We start from the raw sequence: 22,134 nt of genomic DNA, 5'->3' as shown, positions 1-22,134 counted from the left end.
GCATTAACAGTGGTTCAGAAGTTCAAACGTTGCTTTTGTTCCCTCAGTGCAGCTGCTGTGGATGGACACGAGTGTGAGGGACAGAGCAGCACTGGAGTGGGAATACACAGATATCCAGTGGGATCTGGCTGAATGTGCCCAAACTAAATTTATTATTCTGTATAAATTTATTATTATAAATCTATTCTGTACTTAATGCCCTTTGCTTTCCCGCTGTGTTTCCCCCCAAGTTTTCAGACCTCCTGTTCCCTCCATAGGACGCTGCTGGAGCTTGGCTCATGGCTTCTTTCAGCAGCACCATTTTGCTTTTGGGGATTCAGGAACTGGTTTCTGAGGACCTGGCAGTTCCATGTGCACTCACAATGGCTACAGGAGTTCCGCTGGAGACCTGCTCTGCCATTGTGAATGCCAGCTGCCCTTCTCCCGTGGGAGCTCCATCCCTGGGGAGGGGTGGCAGAGCTGGTTGGCAGCAGCTGGGCTCAGGGCTGCCTCCTTGCCGTGGTTCCCCTTCTCCTCTTGCCTTCCTTCCACCATGTTCCTGCTTTGAAGGATTCATCCAGGGTTGTCCTGCTCTGTCCAAGCCTGGGTTAGTCTGGCCAGACCTATTGCAGGTTCAGGTGAGAAGCCCCAGCCAGATCCAAGGTCATTAAACCAACAGCGACTGGTGCCAGTCACCAACTGGAGCTTTAACGGATTAAAAAACCAGATGGATAAGGAAACCTGACTGTAAAGAAGGCAGGAATAAGGAGAATATTTATGCAAAGTTAGTTTTACTGCAGTTCCTGAATTTTGTAAAATTCAGCTTGTCTGTGGTCCTTCAAAGCTGGGCTTGGCAGCAGGAGAAAAGCAATGGCACGTGTGAGAGAAATCCAGGACTTCTGCTTTATTGCACTGACAGAACCAAATTGTTCAATCTGTTGCCTCATCTGTTTCTTGCCATAGCTGCGAGTTGGAAAGGTCAGGCCGTGGCAGCACAAGGAATGTAATGGTTCCCAGGCTGCCCCTCGCCGCGCTCCCAGCTGGCTCCTGCCCCTCTCCCATTGATCCTCCGGCTCCTGCCTATTTTGGGAATGCGTCACAGGCGCAGCTTTGGGCAGGAGCAAGGTGGGGATGCTCAGGATGGGCTCAGCTCCGGCCTCCCAGGGCTCTCCCAGGGCTGCAGCGAGGCTCAGGGAGGGAATGATCCTCATTCTGCTGGCTCACGTTTATCGTGGATGAATGTGGATAAAGGAGGCGGTGAGTGATGCAAATAAACACCTAAAAATCTGCTGGGGGAAAGCTTTTCACTTCCAGCCTGGCCTTCAGCGTGCTGTGCAATGTAAGGTCTTAAAAATACTGAACTTGCACATAAACACAGGCAAAGTGCTTTGGCATCCTCCTGAGCCTTCCTCAGATCCTCTGATTCTCCAGCTCCTCGATTTCCCTCTGTTTTCCCATGTTAGATGATGGAGCTCCCGTGGAGATTAGTGGCACACTCTGGGCAGCGTCTGACAAGAGAAAAAACAGAAATAAAAGGCAGTTCTCATTCCCTTCCTGTCTCTTGTTAACAGCCTTGCTTCCCAACAACCCTTCACCTTTGCAGGAGCCACGCTGGTGTTTTATATGCCATTAACTCTGGAGTTTTCTCCCCCAGAATCCCAGAAGGGTTTCCTAGATGGTCACGGAACAGTCTTTAAGGTTCTTTCCAACCCCCACCGTTCTGGGATTCTCTAACACTCTTGCCCCCAAACACTCTTGGCTTTTTTTGGGGTTTCTGAGATGAACTCCCTGCTCTTCTGGCTCCTGTAACAAGATAAGAAGCACAAACGCCTTTTGGTGAATTTTCCTGCCTAAATCTCCTGGTTTGGCGAATATTTTAATTAAATCTTCACTGCTCGGCATTCTAAATTTTCTCTGCTATTGCTATTCATGGAGAAGCATTGCCATGACTTGTTCTTCATTTCTGCAAATCTTGCTAAGTTATGCAAGTCGCTGTTTGACTTCACAGAAGATCTTTGTTTTATGTTTCAACACTTGGAATGCTGCTGAACTTTACATGTCTTCTCTCTTTATTAAAAAGAAGGGGACAGAGGGCACGTTGGTCCGAGCAGTAAATGATATTTTTGACACAGCCTGCGTTTATTCATAAGCCTGACCTCGCAGAACTCCATTTAATTGTGCTTCCCATCCCTCCCAGGTGCCATCCTGGGCAGATCAGAAACGCAGGAGTGCATCTACTACAACGCTAACTGGGAAAAGGATAAAACCAACCGCAGTGGGATCGAGCCCTGCTACGGTGATAAAGATAAAAGGCGACACTGCTTTGCTACATGGAAGAACATTTCTGGATCGATTGAAATCGTGAAGCAAGGCTGCTGGCTGGATGACATCAATTGTTATGACAGGTGAGTTTTCCTAGGGAGTTTTGAAATTGATTTGTCATTGTCAGCTCTTTTGCCTCTCCATGATTTCTACGTCATCCCCTCCACAACCACGGCTTGAGACAAGTTGAGTGTGTGAATAATTATCTTATTTTTAGATGCTGGCTTGGATTTAGATTCCGTGTGAGTACGTTGCGTTGTTTGCAGAATAATGTGTTTTACCTTCTTTAAAGAACCCAGATATTTCATTTATTCTTTTTTAGTCCATTAATAATAGATTCTCTAGTGCCTTGTTATTGCCAAACAGTGCAAATATAATTATTGCAGCCAGGATGCAAAAATTCTCTCGTTGATTTTTTTCCAAAATCTTTAGAGTTGGAAAGTCAGCACTTTGTGTCTGCAATTTACCAGATCATGGAAGTATTTTGGCAGTTTATTAATAAGCTCAATGGCAGCTCTAAGAATATTCTAAATTTCCAGTTATTTTGTTGATAACAGATGGTCCAGAAAGAACCCACGAGCAGTAACAGCAGGACTTGGGGTTTGTTAGATGCTGACTGAATAAAGGTCGTGACTCTCTTAAGCAATGGTGTTGCAGTTTTTAAAATACTCTATTGGCTTTTATTGGCCCAAAACATTTATTAATTGGGAAGGCAGAGAATTAAGAAATAGATCCACAGTGGAGCATCATTAAAAAGTACTGAGGAATTATTTTGGCGATATTTTACAAAAGTTTCCCTTTGCGTTTCTTAGAAGTTGAATTTTTAGAAGAAAGCCTTGTAGTCCTTTCTCCCAAATGAAGTTGCCCCCCACCCCAGGATGTTTTCTGCTTTAATGACAGTTTAAAGCTCAGTCCCACAATCTTAAAAAAAAAAAAAAAAATCCTAAAATTATGAACTAAAATTCTCCTTTGAACAAATAAAAGAAATTGGAAGAAGAAATCAAGCGCAGGAAGGAGCTGGAAGCTGAGTAACTGTAAGACCTCATTAAGTAACTTGTGCTAATCACAGCCAGTGCTGTGTTTGTCCAGAGCAGCCCAAATCTTATCTCTGGAGCGTGGGGGTGGTTTTGCTGCGCTGGGAGCTGTGGGGGTGACTCCAAACAGCAGCAGATTCAGGACATCAAAGAGAAAACGTTCCCTGGAAGTCACAGGACAGGGAATAACCCCAGGTTTTGAAGATGAGCCGAAAACCTTCTTGACAATCTTCGGCTGTGTTTAAAATCCTTCCATATTTCTTTGGCCTTTTCCAGTTCTGCTGTGGGGTTGGCTCCTGGTTGCCGTTTTTTCTTTCCTGATGGGAATGGTTTCAGCTTGTTTGTTACAGAATATTAATAAAAAAGCCATTCCTGCAGTTAATTCAGGGAACGAAATGAGCCCTGTCCCTGAGCATATTGTAGGCAGAGGAGATTGTAGAAATTTTATCGTTTCTTTTTACAAATATAATAAAATGTAAAAATTCTCCTTCTCATTTATCTGCAGCCTTGTTTGATCACTTGCTTGAACCTGAAAGATGGGCGCGTATTTTCTCTCGACCAAAGACTCGAGATTAATGAACCCAGCTCCAGATTAACGAACTTTTCACCCTCCTCTCTCCCAGGAATGACTGCATAGAGAAGAAGGACAGCCCTGAGGTGTTTTTCTGTTGCTGTGAGGGCAACATGTGCAACGAGCGCTTCTTCTACTTCCCCGAGATGGAGGTCACGCAGCGTAAGTTCCTCCTGACAGGGATCTTCCACGGGCTGCTTTTCCAGGAGATCAGACTTTTCCAAACTCTGCTAGAGCTCTGTGCATTCCCAGGCAGTGCCAGTTCATTCATTCCACTTGGAAAGGTGCTTTCCTGTAAAATCAGTAAAAAGGACTTCAGCTCTTTCCAAGGGTGAGGAGGAAGGATAATCTGAAGTAATTGCCTGGTTTAAGACACACAAGTTGCTGTCAAATCTTACATTAATTATATGGTTAAGCTCCTGTAAGGGCGTAAATTGTTGGGCTAAAAGCCTTCTCGTCCCTGCATCCCTGTGCCAGCCTGGGGATGCTCCTTTTCTTCAAAAAATCCTCTTTATCCCACCTGGAGCTTTTGAATGTCTCTAAAAAGGGGAAAAGAATTTCTTCCCAGATCATAGGATCCTTGTGGGTTCTTCCATCTCAGCATATTCTGTGGTTCTGAAAGACAATCAAATTAGCCAGACTCAACAAATAATTATCCTAAAAATACAACAGCTAAAAGGTGATTTGATTTTTCTCGCCTATCTTCTTCCAGTCAGGAATCTGCTGGAGAAACGAGTGATGTTAATAACTGAGCTAAAAACAGCAAATGTCTCATGTACCAAATAGCCAGAGGAAGTTGTTTATGAAATGAAAGAACATTTTCTGCAAGATTAAAATAGCCTTTGTTGAGCCAGGAGATATTGTTGTCATTTTTGTCAGTGATGCTGCTGAGGCAATAATTGACATTCTTCCCTCTCCTGAGCCCTCTCTTGCCCCAGGGGGCTGTGGCCGCCTCAGAAGCAGCTCCTGCTTCTGCAGAGCCTTTTTTGAGGTTGTGTGGAAGTGTCTTCACCTGGAGATCTCCTCCTTCCAGCCAGCACAGAGGTGCTGGCAGGTTGTTGCTGCATCTCTGTGTTGGTTGGTTTTCATTCATTTGGTGATGAATTCTCGCAGTCCCCTGGGAGTGCAAACACCCCATTAGGCTGGTGGGGGTTAGAGGTGCAGAATCCCAGCGTGCTGGAGCGTGGATCTGGGATCTGAGCTTTCCAAAGTGCTGCCTTTTAACCAGGTGTTAGTTTGTGCTGGCTAATCGGGTGCTGGGAGCCTGCTGTGATGATGGCAGGAGCTGTTAGAAAATCAGGCTGCTGCACATTTCACACACTGCCTGGTTTTGTTCCTTAAAAGCTGTGTCTTTTTTTTTTTTTCCTTTTTCTTTTTTTTCTTCAGCAACTTCCAATCCTGTTACACCGAAGCCACCTCTGTTCAACACCTTGCTCTATTCCTTGGTGCCTATCATGGGAATTGCAGTGATCGTGCTCTTCTCCTTCTGGATGTACAGACATCACAAGCTGGCCTATCCTCCCGTGCTTGTTCCCACCCAGGTGAGCCCCTGCTGCAGGATTTGGGGGTTTTTTTAGGGTCCAAACCATTCCTGAGGGGGATCTGTCCCATGGCTGATCTCTGTTACCCTCCTGATTTCGAGGTCCTAACGCTTGCTTCCCCCTAAAGCAGAGAATTAAGCTTTACTTAAACAGCCTTATTAATTATCCTTTGATGAATATATGAGCAACTACTTCATGTTTTTATGCATCTGTTTGTTTGGGGGGAGGAAAAAACTGAACACAGAGGGCAAAGACACAGTGAAGGGGTGCTGAGGGCCGAGCTGTAATGCTTAGCTGCAAACAAAAAAAGAGTTGCCAATGCATCTTGGCCATTTGAGGTGTTCAGAAAACAGCAGCTCAGAGAGGATGAGCTGTTTTTAGGGAAGCCTGGAACTGGGATACAGGTGCTGGAGTAGGGAATGTAAAGAAAATCTTCAAGCTCAGCTCATGGATTGTGATTCGTGTCATCTTTTCCCTCTTGTTTATGTATTTTCTGTTTTGTCTTGAAACGTTTCAGTTTTAGGGGTGTTCGTGTTTTATTTCAAAAGGATGATGTTGTGGGCTCCACACTTGAGTGTAATCTGCTTCCAAACAAACCTTCTGGGGCTCCTGTGTGTGGAATTCCTGCTGATCCTGGAGCCGTAATTAGTGCTCATACTGGAATTCCTCTTCCTTCAGTTACCTCTGGAGATCCAACTGAGATTAGGAAAGAGTTCAATCAGGAAATTCTAGAGACCAAAGCAGAAAAGAGGAAGAAAAGGTGGTTGTGGAAATGAAGAGGGAAATAATTCAGATTTTTACAGTAGGAATTAACTTGAGCTTCTAACTCAGTGCAGTGACCAGAATACACGACCTGTCCTCCAGTGACGTTATTTATGATTAAAATAAAAACTCCCGTTGTTTTGGGTGGCATTGCCAAGGATTGATCTCTGTGTGCTCCGGCTCCTGGGATATTTCCAGTGCTGCTGCTTGACTCCAGGGTGCTGCAGGAAGCAGGATTGCCTGGGGTTGATAACTCGAGTGTTTTGGTTTCAGTTTCACAGTAATAGATAAGAGGAATTTGGGGAGAGGCAGTGGCCATATGTTGTTGCCAAATGAAAAGAACATAATTTAGAGGAAAAAAGTCTGTTTGCTGTCCTTGCGGAGAGGATTGCAGCTCCTCAGACTCCCTGCAATCTGTCAGCATAATTAGTTCATCCAGCTCCCATTTGATGGATTTGGGACTTTCCATCAACCCAGTGGTCTTTGCTGGGAGATCAGATTCATGACTGCTAATTGCGGGGATAATTCCAGCGTGTGTCTTCCTAAAGAAATGAAGTCACGGATAAAGCAGTGGAAAAGCAAGTGGATGTTAAATACGTGTGGGGTATCAGGAACTTTGAATTCTCCTTTCTCTGCAGGTTTTTCCTTGCATGGGTTGTGTTTGGGGCAGGATGGGCACCTCAGTTTTTAATAAATAGGGTAATCAGCCGTTGTGTTCACGCTCAGATTGCATCTTTGGGATAAGTGCACCTTGGTGCTTTCGGGCAACAACATTTTCCTATCTTGTGGTGAGCAGGCATTAAGGCTCATGTGGAAAGTCAGGAAAAGCCACTTCTGCCTGAAGAGCTACCCGGAATTATTATGTAAATCCAATGTATAAACACTCTCCTTTATGCAGCAGAGCAGTGGTTCCCACTTGAAATTTGATTACAGCTGGTTGGAGCAGGAGACAGGGGAAGCAGGAAGGGAGGGAGAACATTGGGAACCTTATAACCACGAATAAACTCCGAAATACCTGTGCAATTAATCTGGTAATAGCATATTTAATAATTGGGGCGTGAGTGGAGTTTGGAGGCAAATGGGCTTGGTTTAAACCTTTGTGTAGCGGCGGTAGAATGGACAGGAAAAACAGGGATTGCTCCATGGGAGATCCAGATAAAGGTTATCCCTTTTTCCTTGGTTTATTCCCAGAAACAACGGGAACACAGAGCTGCTGCCCTGGTACCAAACTTCCAGGAAAAAATGAAAGGGTGGGTGAGGAATAGACAAAAGATAAAAATGAGGAAACGCTGAGGAATGAAATAGAAGAAGTGGTGATAAGTAAAAGATAAGAGAGCAGAGGGGAAAGAAATAGTTTGGAATATTCACAAAGAACAAAAATAAAAGCAAATAATACACTGTAAGAAACGTTTGAACCTGTGAGGAGACGTAAAGGACAATTAGTCTTGGCTTGTTTGTGCTGCTCGCCGTGCCTCTCTGCTGTGTGGGGAACTACCCAGTGAAGGCTGTCAAATTCCATCAAATCTGTCACTGGCTGTGTTCTCCACTGAGTTATTAACAAATCCATGTTTGCTGAATACATCTGTGTGTGTGGAAAACACTTAAGAGCTGCTCCGTCTCCTCGTTTCCATTCGATTTAGCAAACTCAAAGTCATCATCTGATCAAATGAACGGTATTTTAAATATTGGAATGTGTGCGGTTTTTGTTTTCACTGGGGGACACTGGAATGAGCTGTGAGTCGAGTTTCTCCCCAAACATTCCCAAGAAGACTGGAGTGAGGATGGCAGGGAGCTGCTCTCCCGTGCTCCTTTCCTCCTGACGTGCCTTGAGCTGGGGCCAGAGCTGTCAGTGCGGGCTCCAAGGGCTGTTCCCACCCTGGCAGCTGATGGGTGCCACTGTCACCCTTCCCACAGAGCTGCCACCAGCCCCACTTGGGTTTGGCAGCTCCCCCCGTGTCCCAGCCCAGGGAATCATTCACCTCCTGCACTTCCACGGGTGCCCAGCTTGGCAGGATTTTCCTTTTTTTTTAATTTTTTTTTAAATTTTTTTTTCCTTTGGCTTGGTTTTGAAATAATAATTGTGTTGAGAGGCTTGAGAAGAAGCTTTGCAGAGTCACTTCTTGTCTTTGTGACCTGTTTGGGGGATTTCTTCTGAAACGGTCAAGCTCTCTGGTGCGTCAGGGTTTTCGTTTCTGAGCACAGGAATTCCTAAAGCTACCTGACGCACTTGAAATATCTGGGATGAGCTTTCCACCCTGGGAAAATCCCAGTTTCCTGCTGAAGGATGAAGAATTAAACCAGGTGTTCAGGGTTTTTTCCATTTTGCTCTTCCAAAAGCCACATTTTCTTTTTTTCTTGTTGTTGTTACAGATATTTTAATAGAAACATTTCAACGCTGGAAAAATGCAAGGCAGAGGTGTTTTTTTTTTTTTTTTGCCAAGGATTGAATCCAAACCTGGGAAGATTAATGGCTACTTGAAAAACACACACAGGGAGAGGCCAGGTGCTTATAGGAAATGGGAAAGGAGATTGGAAAGTTACTGCAGATCAGGAGCACTGAATGTGCAGAGGGTCAGGAGCTTGGAACTGGATCCTTTTTTTTTTTCCTGATAGAATCCATGAGCTGGTACAAGTTAAAATCTGTAGCAGAGAGAAGAATTTGTGTGAAAACACCCAAAAGGCAAGGCCAACTTTTACAGTTCAGAAAATGGTTGTGGGTAGCCTAAATTTTGGTAAAAACCCCCACACTGCTTAGGGTTTTATTGGTCTAATTGGTTACAAATACTGTAACAGATCCATTAGAGTTGGTTTGCAGGCAGCATAAACAGCAGTTGAGTGTGTTTCTGTACATTTCTGTGGGTGATGGGGGTTTTGAGGGGGGCTTAACTGCTCCCAGGTTTTATTTATCAGAGTTAATTCCTGACATAAATCTCAGATTTGCGTTTCTTTTGTGGCCTGGTACCCTTAAATTGGTGCCTCTTGGATTTCTGCTGGGAGCCTGAGGTGATGCTCTGTGGGCTGGAGAGGGGAGGACATTGGTTTATAATCCAGAGGTGTTCATGAGCATAAATTCATCTTTGTAAAGTTTCCTGTGTGTGGAATTGATCAGTGTTTGGGGGAAGCTGAGCCCTCGAGGGAGGACTGAGATGTTGGGGAGAGGGCTCACTGCTCACAGCTTCATTTTTGCAGTTTCTCATTATGGTCAGAGCACAGGGGTTGAATTCATACATAGTTCTGCTTATTGCTGAGGAATTTCCATAATTCTCCAGAGCTGGAGAACTTTAATAATGAATAGGCCTGGGGAAAAAAAAAAAAAAAGGTCTTTTCATCCCCTTGGGGTGGGTTTTGCTCTGCCCTGGAGCTGCCCTGAGCGATGGTGGAGGAGATTCTGATGGATCTCAGTGCTCCAAGTTGTGTTACAGGTTTGTAGCTCCATTCTCCAATGAATCCTCCTGGATTAATTATCAGTATTAATCTGGTATTAATTATTTGGAGGAAGGGAAGCGTTGCTCAGCGCTCTCCAGGCACAGGGAAAGGCTCCCATTGGCCCCGTGCTCCGGAGCATCCCGAGGGTGTGAGGGCAGAGGGGGGAAGGGGATGGCAGCTGGACACAGGGGCGTGAATTCCCTCTTTTCCAACATCCGTCTCATCCCCGTACAGGACGAAGGAGATGGCTCAGGTGAGGGAGTCACGAAATCCTGGAACAGTTTGGGTTGGATGGAAACTCAAAACTCATCCCGTCCCACCCCTGCCATGCGGGGGCACCTCCCACTGTCCCAAGGTGCTCCAAGCCCTGTCCAGCCTGGCCTGGGACATTCCAGGGATCCAGGGACATCCCAGCTTCTCTGGGAATGCTGTGCCATGGTCCCCCAGCCCAAAGTGCAGGAGGAGGAACGGAGGCGTCTCCGCTGAGGAGACACCGAGGTTGTTCAGCAAAAGGGATGAAAGCAGCACAAAGGGGTCATTGAAATCCTGGGACACAGGTTTATTCTGGACTTCATTCCTCTGTCCATAAACTCCTCCTGGGATTGTTGGGAGGAATCTTTAATATTGTGATTGATCTGTGTCAGTATCTGCTGGGTTCAGAGTGCGAGTTCCAGCTCTGCTTCTGGATTTATTCAGTGATGGAGGCCAGATCCGTGGATTGCTGGGGCTCAGATCCATGGATTGCTGGGGCTCATATCCATGGATTGCTGGGGCTCAGGTCCATGGATTGCTGGGGCTCAGATCCATGGATGGCTGGCGCTCAGATCCATGGATTGCTGGGGTTCAGTGATGCTCAGATCCGTGGATGGCTGGAGCTCAGATCCGTGGATTGCTGGGGCTCAGATCCATGGATTGCTGGGGCTCAGATCCATGGATTGCTGGGGCTCAGATCCGTGGATTGCTGGCGCTCAGATCCATGGATTGCTGGGGTTCAGTGATGCTCAGATCCGTGGATTGCTGGGGCTCAGATCCATGGATTGCTGGCGCTCAGATCCATGGATTGCTGGGGTTCAGTGATGCTCAGATCCGTGGATTGCTGGGGCTCAGATCCATGGATTGCTGGCGCTCAGATCCATGGATTGCTGGGGTTCAGTGATGCTCAGATCCGTGGATTGCTGGCGCTCAGATCCATGGGTTGCTGGAGTTCAGTGATGCTCAGATCCGTGGATTGCTGGGGCTCAGATCCGTGGATTGCTGGGGTTCAGTGATGCTCAGATCCGTGGATTGCTGGCGCTCAGATCCATGGATTGCTGGAGCTTAGATCCATGGATTGCTGGGGCTCAGATCCATGGATTGCTGAGGTTCAGTGATGCTCAGATCCGTGGATTGCTGGGGCTCAGATCCATGGATTGCTGGGGTTCAGTGATGCTCAGATCCGTGGATTGCTGGCGCTCAGATCCATGGATTGCTGGAGTTCAGTGATGCTCAGATCCGTGGATTGCTGGCGCTCAGATCCATGGATTGCTGGATCTCAGATCCATGGATTGCTGGGGCTCAGATCCGTGGATTGCTGGGGCTCAGTGATGCTCAGATCCGTGGATTGCTGGCGCTCAGATCCATGGATTGCTGGGGCTCAGATCCATGGATTGCTGGCGCTCAGATCCATGGATTGCTGGGGTTCAGTGATGCTCAGATCCGTGGATTGCTGGCGCTCAGATCCATGGATTGCTGGGGCTCAGATCCGTGGATTGCTGGGGTTCAGTGATGCTCAGATCCGTGGATTGCTGGCGCTCAGATCCATGGATTGCTGGGGCTCAGATCCGTGGATTGCTGGGGTTCAGTGATGCTCAGATCCATGGATTGCTGGCGCTCAGATCCGTGGATTGCTGGCGCTCAGATCCGTGGATTGCTGGAGCTCTGATCCGTGGATTGCTGGAGCTCTGATCCGTGGATTGCTGGAGCTCAGATCCATGGATTGCTGGGGCTCAGATCCGTGGATTGCTGGGGTTCAGTGATGCTCAGATCCGTGGATTGCTGGCGCTCTGATCCGTGGATTGCTGGAGCTCTGATCCGTGGATTGCTGGGGCTCAGATCCATGGATTGCTGGGGCTCAGATCCATGGATGGCTGGAGCTCAGATCCATGGATTGCTGGGGCTCAGATCCGTGGATTGCTGGGGTTCAGTGATGCTCAGATCCGTGGATTGCTGGCGCTCAGATCCATGGATGGCTGGAGCTCTGATCCGTGGATTGCTGGGGCTCAGATCCGTGGATTGCTGGAGCTCAGATCCATGGATTGCTGGGGCTCAGATCCATGGATTGCTGGGGCTCAGATCCGTGGATTGCTGGGGCTCAGATCCATGGATTGCTGGAGCTCAGATCCATGGGTTGCTGGAGTTCAGTGATGCTCAGATCCATGGATGGCTGGAGCTCAGATCCGTGGATTGCTGGGGTTCAGTGATGCTCAGATCCATGGGTTGCCGGGGCTCAGATCCGTGGATTGCTGGGGCTCAGATCCGTGGATTGCTGGAGCTCAGATCCGTGGATTGCTGGGGCTCAGATCCGTGGATTGCTGGGGCTCGTTCCCTCGGGGCCATTGCAGTTTCCCGCCCTGCCGGGTTTTCCCGGGGCAGTGCTGCCCCCTGCCGGGCAGCGGGGGCACTGCAGGGAACGCGTTCCCATCCCGGCCCGTGGCGATTCCACCTCTGGAAGTTCCACGTGTTTCTGCTCCGGCTGTGCTAACACGGCTCTGGACACCTCCAATGGACGTTTCTCGATGCAATTATAAAAATAATTCAGTTAATTCTCTCTCTAATAATCCTGTTTTCCTTTACTAACAATGCTGGATTTCTTTGATTGTTGTTTTAAACGATGTGTTTCTGGTACGGGCAAGTTTTGCTGTCCCTGTGAATATTCCTGTCATTAACTCACAAATAATTGACTTTGTCTCCTCTAAGCTGTTTTTTGCATCCCATTCTTGGTGTAAATAGTAATTTCTCTTGCCTGTGTTTTTTCCCTCTCTGCAAGCACGCCTTTCATATAATGATTGAGGTAAGAGGATGTTTGTTCCTGGCTCTGGGGCTTTCTGGGGATGTGGGAGAAGTTGTTTGCTTTGAACTGTGATTTCTCAGTATTTTGGCCAAGTGGTTTAAAAATGCAGCTTTAGCTTTGTGGATCTCCTAAAATTCCCTGGAGCTCCTGAGAGTGGTGGGGTCGGGATCTGCAGTGTGGGGTTGATCCTGGACCACAGGGATGTGACCAGGGGGATGCATCACCCAGGCACAGGGATTTCCCTGGAAGAAAAGGGCACATCCCACCCCCCTGTGCCCTGTCCTTGGGTGATGGATCCCCCATTTCCCACCTGGAAACACCAGTTGGAGCTGTGGGGTCTCTATGTGCTCACCCTGGGATTTTTGGGTGGTGCAGGAACTCACAAAAATGGGTCACCTGGAGGAAAATAAAAATACTCCTTCACCACTCAGTCCCTTCATTTTTCCCACTGACCAGGAGTTGGTTTTATTTGTATTAAACTCTGTCACTGGGAGCCATTAATTTACGAATTCACATTCCTGCTCAGCTTTTCAGTGGAATATTGAAAAACTCGAGATTTGAGATGGAATAAAAATGCTCAGTTTCCGTCATCATTAAAGTTCTCTAATTAATGCCTTAATTACCTTGGAAACGCAGTTCAGAAGAAAATCTAACGGTTTAAATGTATTAAAAATTGAAATATTGAAATATTTTCCTGACTGTGCCTCTGTAAAAAGTTCCCAGAGCTCCCTGGATCTCTGTTCCATGTTTGGCTCCTTTTTTCCAGTCAGGAGTGCAGGGTCCAAGGAGCTGCTTTGACTGGATCGGAGTTCCACAATGCTGAGCTGCTCTCTGACCTCGAGACTCATTTTTGAGGATATTTAAGGAACCCCATTCCTGGAAGTCACCTTTCCTAAAGGAATATTTTCCCTCTTTGACTCAGTCCAAGGGAAGGGGCAGGAAAAGGGAATTTGGCCCTGGATTTTTGGATAGCTGGGAAATCTGGGAGCCCAGTTTATCCCCCTGCTATCCCTGCTGGCATTCTGACCTCGGGTCACAGAGATCAGCACCAAACCACGCGGGAATAACGGGGCCTCTGGAACATTAAACCATTCTCCTTGGTATACAGGGAATTTGAAATACTGTCCGTGTAAAAACAGTCCCTGGAACTGCAGAGAAAAAATCAAGGGGCAAAAAAACCCCAAAAAATCCCCAAAAGCTTTTCTTTTCAGTTGTGTTAACAGCAGGAATTCTGCTTCCCCCTTGGAAAGGCCGTGGCAGGTGCTGGGGATGGGGTGTGGAGAGCCAGGGATTTCTAGGAAATTGGGAATTTGGTGACGGGAAGCGTTGTGGTCTAGTGGGGAAGCAGGAAAGCGCCAGGTTTCGCTGCCACTTTCACTTCCAGCTCTTGGCAGAGATGCTGGAACCGGGTTCAGCAGATCTTGGAGGTTTTTGATTTTCCTGATGGCTGGGGGAGAATTCAGGCACCAAGTGCTTCCAAATCCCAGCAGTTTATTGGGAGGAGGGTGTGGAAGGAAGGGGGATCCAAGCCACCGGAGCAAGGGAGGATTTGGGGTTATTTCCCAGAGATTTCTCTGCTTTAGACAAGGCAGGAGGCTCTGAATTTGAACAGTTCATTAAATCAGGGTTGGCTTTGGGGGATAAATTTGAGCATCTCGTTCCCACTTCCTCTTCTAACAGCAACAAACTGGATGTACAAATATTCATTTAGAACAGTTTGTATTTTACAAATTGAGGGCACTGCTATCCCTGGTGCCTGGAATATTCCAAGAGGGCTCTGGCATGGAATGAAAGGCACCAAGGGAGGGAAATCTTTGCTCTCAAATTTGATTTTCTGTGCTGCAAATGTTGATGTCAAAACTTGGAGCGCTGTCGCTGTCACATTGACAAAAGGATTTCCTCCTTTTTGGGGACAGTGTGTCTCTAATTTGAATTTCAAAAGCTATTTATTCTTTTTTCCAGTTATTAATTTGTGCAATGAGGTTACTCAGCTCTGAATCTCTCTCTGAAACTTGTTCTTTTTAATTTATTTGTTGTTGTGTGGGAAAGCAGAGAGTGGATGTTTATTCCTGCACTGAAACTACTCAGGACTTGTATTCTCAGCACTTGTCTCCACTCTCCCCATAGTAAAGGGCTCTTAACCCCACAGTTTGTCACAAAATGTGTCTTTAACCTGCACAGGATTTTATGGTTTTGATGGAAGTGCTCAGATATTTAACTCTTGATTGAGTGCTCTCCTCTCTCTTGTAGAAGCAGCTCTTCTGGTGGTTTCCAGTCTCTTAAAAATGGGTTTGCAGGGGCTCTTTGGGGAAAACAGAGGGAAAAGAGGTGTTTTGGAGGTTTTGAAAACTTTGATATCGGTTGGTGGGGTTTTTATAGAGGGACAAGCTAATCCCAGCTGCAGGGAAGGGGCCAGCCCAGAAGGAAGCAGAGCTTTGGCAATCAAATTGAGAATCTGCTTGTTCTGCTCAGGTGATGTGACAGAGCAAAATTGAAACCCCAGGGCGTGCAGTGAAGTGTCCCCTCTCCCAGGAAGGGGAATGGTCCCAGGCTATGGTGTGGGATGTGGGAATGGGGATACACATACGGGGTTATGGGTTCATGGATTGCCCTGGGGAGCTCTGTCTCACCTCCAGTTGTACAAATCCCACAGGACACGACCACATCACCTCTGCAGTGTAATTCCAGCTCCTGTCTGGCTGCTGGGATTTCAGGAACTCACTGGCAGAGTTGGGAGCAGTGGGGTGCAGGAGGGGCTGATCCCCAGCTGTGGATCTGCAGGGTTCAGAGGTCCCACACCAGACAAACACAGAAACCTTCAATGCACCCAAGGGGCTCATTGCAATTCCAGCTCTTAAAAATACAACAAGTAAAGCTTGATTATCTTTGTTCCTTAATTTCTGCTGAGCTTTCCCACCTGGTTACAATATTCCTTAATTTCTGCTGAGCTTTCTTCCCACCTGATTAGACTAAGCCTTAATTTCTGCTGCTTTCCCACCCGATTCCATTATTCCCTAATTTTTGCTGTGCTTTTCCACCTGGTTCCATTATTCCTTAACTTCTGCTGTTTTCCCACCTGGTTCCATTATTCCCTAATTTCTGGGGTGCTTTCCCACCTGATCACATTATTCCTTAACTTCTGCTGTTTTCCCACCTGATCACATTATTCCCTAATTTCTGGGGTGCTTTTCCCACCCAATTCCATTATTCCCTAATTTCTGCTGTACTTTCCCACCTGGTTCCATTATTCCCTAATTTCTGCTGTGCTTTCCCACCCGATCACATTATTCCCTAATTTCTGGGGTGCTTTCCCACCTGATTCCATTATTCCCTAATTTCTGCTGTGCTTTCCCACCTGGTTCCATTATTCCCTAATTTCTGCTGTGCTTTCCCACCTGGTTCCATTATTCCTTAACCTCTGCTGTGCTTTCCCAGCTGCTCACATCCTCCCTTGGTTCCTGCTGTGCTGTCCCAGCCGTTTTCCAGGTGTTTCCCATCCCTGTGGAGCTGCTCCCTCCCGAGCACGTTCCACAGTCCCATTTCCCCTCCTGTGGAGAAGGGCTGGGCTTTGTGCCTGGATGTTTGGGAATTGCTTCAGTGGGGTTTGGCCGGGGGGATCCCAGGTTCTCCCCATTTCCAATCCTTTACCTGTTAGTGCTGTCAGGGGTGATGTGAGTTAATGTCATTAATAGCAGCAGCATTAATTAACGCTCTCTCCCGATTGCAGGACCCTGGGCCTCCCCCACCGTCTCCCTTGATGGGTCTGAAGCCGCTGCAGCTCCTGGAGATCAAAGCCAGGGGGAGATTTGGGTGTGTGTGGAAAGCTCAGCTCCTCAATGAGTATGTTGCAGTCAAAATATTCCCCATCCAGGTGAGCAGAACTCCTGGGGTCCTGGGTTGTTCCTCACATTACAGCAGCTTTTCTTGGCCCAGTAATTCTGTAAATCCAAGTGGAAACGGCCTTGAGGTGTAAAAGATGCAGGGAGAATTTCAGTGATTTAAAATAAGTATTTTCCTGCAGTAAACACCTTACTGAAGCGGAAACCCTGTGAAATGTGGGTTTCTAGTCATAAAAGTATCCAGCATCCGTAGTTTTAAGCAGCTCTCACCCACCTCTTGAGCAGTTAATAATCAAATTAAATTGTACTTAGAAGGAATGTCCTGAAATGCAAACCCTGAAGTGATTGTTCCAATTAAGCAGGCCTCAATTAAGTGCCATAACCCTCATTGCCCAGCGAGTGCCGTGGCTCGCATTAAATGGATTTTGCAGCATGCTGAGAACACAGAGTGGTGCTGGATGCTGATACTGGCCCGGGTTTCACATTGATTAAAGCACCCCCTGCTACTCGAGGTGCAGGAATTCATTCCCTCACAGACATCCAGGTGCTGCCTTGCAGAATAAACACTGCAGGCTCTCTCCTTATCCCACAAAAAATCCCACGTCTTTTTTAACACACCTTTCCCAAATGCTGAGCCCGGCCCCTGAAACCCCATTTTTTTGCTGGCTAACCGGAGCTGTGCTGCCGTGCTTGCAGGACAAGCAGTCGTGGCAGAACGAGTACGAGATCTACAGCCTGCCCGGGATGAAGCACGACAACATCCTGCAGTTCATCGGCGCCGAGAAGCGCGGCTCCAGCATCGACGTCGACCTGTGGCTCATCACCGCCTTCCACGAGAAGGTGGGGCCGGGGCTGGGGCTGGCCTGGGTGAGGCAGGGCTGGAACAGCCCTGGGAAAGTGTCACAGACCTGCAGCTGAGGCACCGAAGGAGGAAAATGGAAAGCAGCTTTCACTTAGCTGCTGGCTTTTCGTTGGGTGCGAGCTCGTCGCGGTTCGTTTTCAGTAGTCACCGATTTGACTGGTAGAGGAGTTGTTTTGGGGAACAAACGAAAATCAATTCTACTTTTTTTTTTTTTTTTGGCTTTTTAGGATGTGTCTTTTTTAATATCCCCCATCTAAAGCTGCCTAAAATACATAGCCTCCCATCTTGCAGAGATTTTTGGGGGGTTATTTTCGGTTCGCTTGTTGGTTGATAAGAATAAAAATGCAGGGATACAGGTCAGTTCTGTTGTGACAGCAAAAGGAAGAAACACAAATACAATCAGTTATGTTCAGTTTCATGTTGAATAAATTTGATCTCTTCAGATTTGTTCAGAGTGTGTGTTCCACTCTGAAACCATGGTGTTGAATGATTTCACCTCTGTTTATTCAGAGTATTTCACTCTGAAACTGCTGTTGGTCTGTAAGGAAGGACAATCAGAGGTCCTGCAGGTGGGAATTGCAGCTTTTCCCTGGATGAGTGAGGCTGAGCTGGGCGTGTGACTGTTTTGCTGCAGGGGTCCCTGACAGATTTCCTGAAGGCCAACGTGGTGTCGTGGAACGAGCTGTGCCACATCGCCCAGACCATGGCCCGGGGCCTGGCCTACCTGCACGAGGACATCCCGGGGCTCAAGGACGGCCACAAGCCGGCCATCTCCCACAGGTACGGCCCTGGGCATGCCTGGGACGCTCAGCACTCCTGCAGGCAGCACATCTCCTGCTGGGCCTGCAGGGATTCCTGCATCTCCGGGGCAGGAGCGTTTTTCCAAGCGTTTTGTTTCCTGGCGTTTAAACAAAGTTGCAGTCGCTGCACACTTGGATTCCAACATTTTCATTCCATCTCTGTGTCCCACATGCATCATCCATATCCCTCTATTCCTCTGTCTCTAGATCCTTCTATCTCTGTATCCCACTATTTCTATATCCCTATATATCTCTATGTTCCTATATCCATCATACATCTGTGTTTATTTAAAAAACAAGCACAAAGTTACAGTTCCAATTATTGTCTCATTCATTCCCATAAAGGTCTCCCACGACTTATGATTATTATTTTGTTGTTCAACTTCTCTATTTCTGTATCATTTTCTTGCCTTTCATACCATAGTGTTCCTTGGTTTATGCTGTTCCTTTTTCCGTAGAGTTTTATGTGTATTTCGTGTTCTGGATCTCTAATTTGTGCTTTTTTTCCTTGAACTTGAAAGGGACATCAAAAGCAAGAACGTGCTGCTGAAAAACAACCTCACGGCTTGTATTGCTGATTTCGGTCTAGCTTTAAAGTTTGAGGCTGGAAAGTCTGCAGGAGACACCCATGGACAGGTAAATCCTGAGTTACTGCCAGGAATGATCCCGCTGTCACCTGGATGCGAATGGGAATTCCCCTCATTGCATGGCCTATCCCCTCCCCTTTTATCCTGACTGCACGATTTGGACAAGAACTTTAGTAGCGTTTTATTAATTACTTAATTACTGTTCAGAAACCGAGGGATGAAACTTCCAAGATTTAATCCTAAGGCAGGAACAACCACGGCTGTTTAATCTGGGACAAAGCAGGGGTTTGACCTGGCAGCAGGCGGGGTGGTGCCCGTGCTGGGGGTGATGATGCTGGGCACAAATGTGGGTGTTTCGGTGCCCTTGCAGGTGGGCACCCGCAGGTACATGGCTCCAGAGGTGCTGGAAGGTGCCATCAACTTCCAAAGGGACGCGTTCCTGAGGATAGACATGTACGCCATGGGATTGGTGCTCTGGGAACTCGCCTCGCGCTGCACGGCCGCCGACGGTGAGGAACGTTCCCTGTGGGAGCATCCCGGCCTGGACAGGGCTTGGGGCACCCTGGGGTCCTGGGAGGTGCCCCAGCTCAGGGCAGGGGTGGCACTGGATGGGCAGGGGATCCCTTCCAACCCAAACCACGCTGGGATTCTGCCGATGGCCGACATTCCCAACATTGCAATCTTCTCCTCCCCTTTTCCAAAGGGTTGGTATGATGCCTTAAAGTTTGAGCTTCCGTGATTTTCACGTTCTGTGCTGCCCAGGGCGCAGCTCTGAGCTCACACTCGGTGTCACTCAGCTCTCTGCACACCCCAGCCACACAAAACAAATCCTGCTCCTGCTGCACACCAAGGACACCTGGGACAAGTGCTCAGCCCAAAAGCACCAACAGCGGTGGCTGGAGGGAGGAACAAGGAGGATGGGACTGCAGAACCTGGAGCTGGAACTGGGCAATGAAACCCCAATGTGCAAATGGAACAAAACTTATCAAAGTGTGAGGCCTCGTGACAGGGCAGCCATTTTGTGACCATTTTGTGTCCATTTTGGTTCCACCTTGGTTGTGTCCCTGGCCGGTCTCTTGTCCTGCCCAAGGTGGATCCTCGGGGCCTTTCAATAAATCTCTACTTTATTCTCCAGCTCTGTCCAGTCTCTGCATCAGTTTAACTCGTGTTTCCCCGTGCAGGCCCCGTGGATGAGTACATGCTGCCTTTCGAGGAGGAGATTGGCCAGCACCCCTCCCTGGAGGACATGCAGGAAGTTGTGGTGCACAAAAAGAAGAGGCCTGTCCTAAGGGAGTGCTGGCAGAAACATTCTGTAAGTGTGACCCAACCTGCTGCTGCAAGGCTTTGAATTCCACATTGTGTCCATCACACTGGGGTTTGGGAGGGATTTAATAATTCCACTAGGAGTTAAAGAGGCTGTAAACGTTCCTCATCTTAAGATGATCTTTATTTCATTAGAAATTGAGTGATTTTTTTTTTTCTACTTTTTGGTGGAAGAAGAGATCCTGGAGTTACTTTTCAGTGAAGTCCCATTTGGTGGCTGAGGGATTCACCTTTTTTAAAACCCTGTGAGGCTCCAGCACTGCAGGGAAGGATTTGCCCCATGTTGCTGAACAGTTTTTGTTCAATGGTGCAGAACAAAGCAGAGCTGAGGTCCCAGGTTCACCCTAAACCCAGCCTCACATCCTGTGGGACACAAAGCTTCCCAGTTGCCAGGTGCCCTTAAAATGCCATTTTGGATCTGGGGACCCCCTTTGCAGCCTCTGTAGTGGGTTGTTGCAGCAGCCCTCTTGTTAGAGGGTAGAAATGAGCTGACACACAGAGTCCTTGTTCATCACAGCATGGAAAGGGTCCTGGTTTATTCCTGCTTCACCCTTCACTGACTGGCTGCAGCAGCTCCTACTTTGGGTTTCCTTTGCAGCCTCTGACTGCTGATTATTTCCTTTATTTCCTGCTGAACTCTGACTGCAGGGATTGGTGTACACAGTGTGATTGCAGAGATTGGTGCACACTGTGATTGCAGCTTTCACCCAGCTAGACTGTGACTGCAGGGATTGGTGTGCAATTCTGACTGCAGGGATTGGTGTGCAATTCTGACTGCAGGGATTGGTGTGCAGAGTGTGACTGCAGGGATTGGTGTGCAGTGTGACTGCAGGGATTGGTGTGCAATTCTGACTGCAGGGATTGGTGTGCAGTGTGACTGCAGGGATTGGTGTGCAATTCTGACTGCAGGGATTGGTGTGCAGAGTGTGACTGCAGGGATTGGTGTGCAGTGTGACTGCAGGGATTGGTGTGCAGTGTGACTGCAGGGATTGGTGTGCAGTGTGACTGCAGGGATTGGTGTGCAATGTGACTGCAGGGATTGGTGTGCAATTCTGACTGCAGGGATTGGTGTGCAGTGTGACTGCAGGAATTGATGTGCAGTGTGTGACTGCAGGGATTGGTGTGCAATTCTGACTGCAGGGATTGGTGTGCAGTGTGACTGCAGGGATTGGTGTGCAGTGTGTGACTGCAGGGATTGGTGTGCAGTGTGACTGCAGGGATTGGTGTGCAGTGTGACTGCAGGGATTGGTGTGCAGTGTGACTGCAGGGATTGGTGTGCAGTGTGACTGCAGGGATTGGTGTGCAGACTGTGACTGCAGGGATTGGTGTGCAGTGTGACTGCAGGGATTGGTGTGCAATTCTGACTGCAGGGATTGGTGTGCAGTGTGACTGCAGGGATTGGTGTGCAATTCTGACTGCAGGGATTGGTGTGCAGTGTGTGACTGCAGGGATTGGTGTGCAATTCTGACTGCAGGGATTGGTGTGCAGTGTGACTGCAGGGATTGGTGTGCAGTGTGACTGCAGGGATTGGTGTGCAGTGTGACTGCAGGGATTGGTGTGCAGTGTGTGACTGTAGGGATTGGTGTGCAGTGTGACTACAGGGATTGGTGTGCAGAGTGTGACTGCAGGGATTGGTGTGCAGTGTGACTGCAGGGATTGGTGTGCAATTCTGACTGCAGGGATTGGTGTGCAGTGTGTGACTGCAGGGATTGGTGTGCAGTGTGACTGCAGGGATTGGTGTGCAATTCTGACTGCAGGGATTGGTGTGCAGTGTGACTGCAGGGATTGGTGTGCAGACTGTGACTGCAGGGATTGGTGTGCAGTGTGACTACAGGGATTGGTGTGCAGTGTGTGACTGCAGGGATTGGTGTGCAGTGTGTGACTGCAGGGATTGGTGTGCAATTCTGACTGCAGGGATTGGTGTGCAGTGTGTGACTGCAGGGATTGGTGTGCAGTATGGCTGCAGGGATTGGTGTGCAGAGTGTGACTGCAGGGATTGGTGTGCAGTGTGACTACAGGGATTGGTGTGCAGTGTGTGA

The 22,134-nt window shown here is 47.9% G+C and overlaps 1 protein-coding gene across 2 annotated transcripts in view; it reads left to right on the top strand.

Moving 5' to 3' along the window:
• The window catches only part of ACVR2A (activin A receptor type 2A), a 54,238-nt gene that overhangs the window by 28,113 nt on the left and 3,991 nt on the right, over window positions 1–22,134 (top strand). Inside the window, exons 2-11 of one of the 2 annotated variants that reach the window (XM_040070524.2) lie at window positions 2,177–2,384; window positions 3,959–4,068; window positions 5,293–5,447; window positions 12,661–12,684; window positions 16,412–16,555; window positions 17,220–17,363; window positions 18,020–18,165; window positions 18,707–18,821; window positions 19,143–19,281; window positions 19,954–20,084. In XM_040070524.2, the coding sequence (XP_039926458.1) occupies window positions 2,177–2,384; window positions 3,959–4,068; window positions 5,293–5,447; window positions 12,661–12,684; window positions 16,412–16,555; window positions 17,220–17,363; window positions 18,020–18,165; window positions 18,707–18,821; window positions 19,143–19,281; window positions 19,954–20,084 (1,316 nt within the window). The remainder of the gene's footprint in view (window positions 1–2,176; window positions 2,385–3,958; window positions 4,069–5,292; window positions 5,448–12,660; window positions 12,685–16,411; window positions 16,556–17,219; window positions 17,364–18,019; window positions 18,166–18,706; window positions 18,822–19,142; window positions 19,282–19,953; window positions 20,085–22,134) is intronic. The other variant, XM_040070525.2, reaches the window with a different exon arrangement.

The sequence above is a fragment of the Hirundo rustica genome, chromosome 7 (assembly GCF_015227805.2).
Source record: "Hirundo rustica isolate bHirRus1 chromosome 7, bHirRus1.pri.v3, whole genome shotgun sequence".
Lineage (NCBI taxonomy): Eukaryota > Metazoa > Chordata > Aves > Passeriformes > Hirundinidae > Hirundo > Hirundo rustica.
This window is presented reverse-complemented; position numbering and strand designations above follow the sequence as displayed.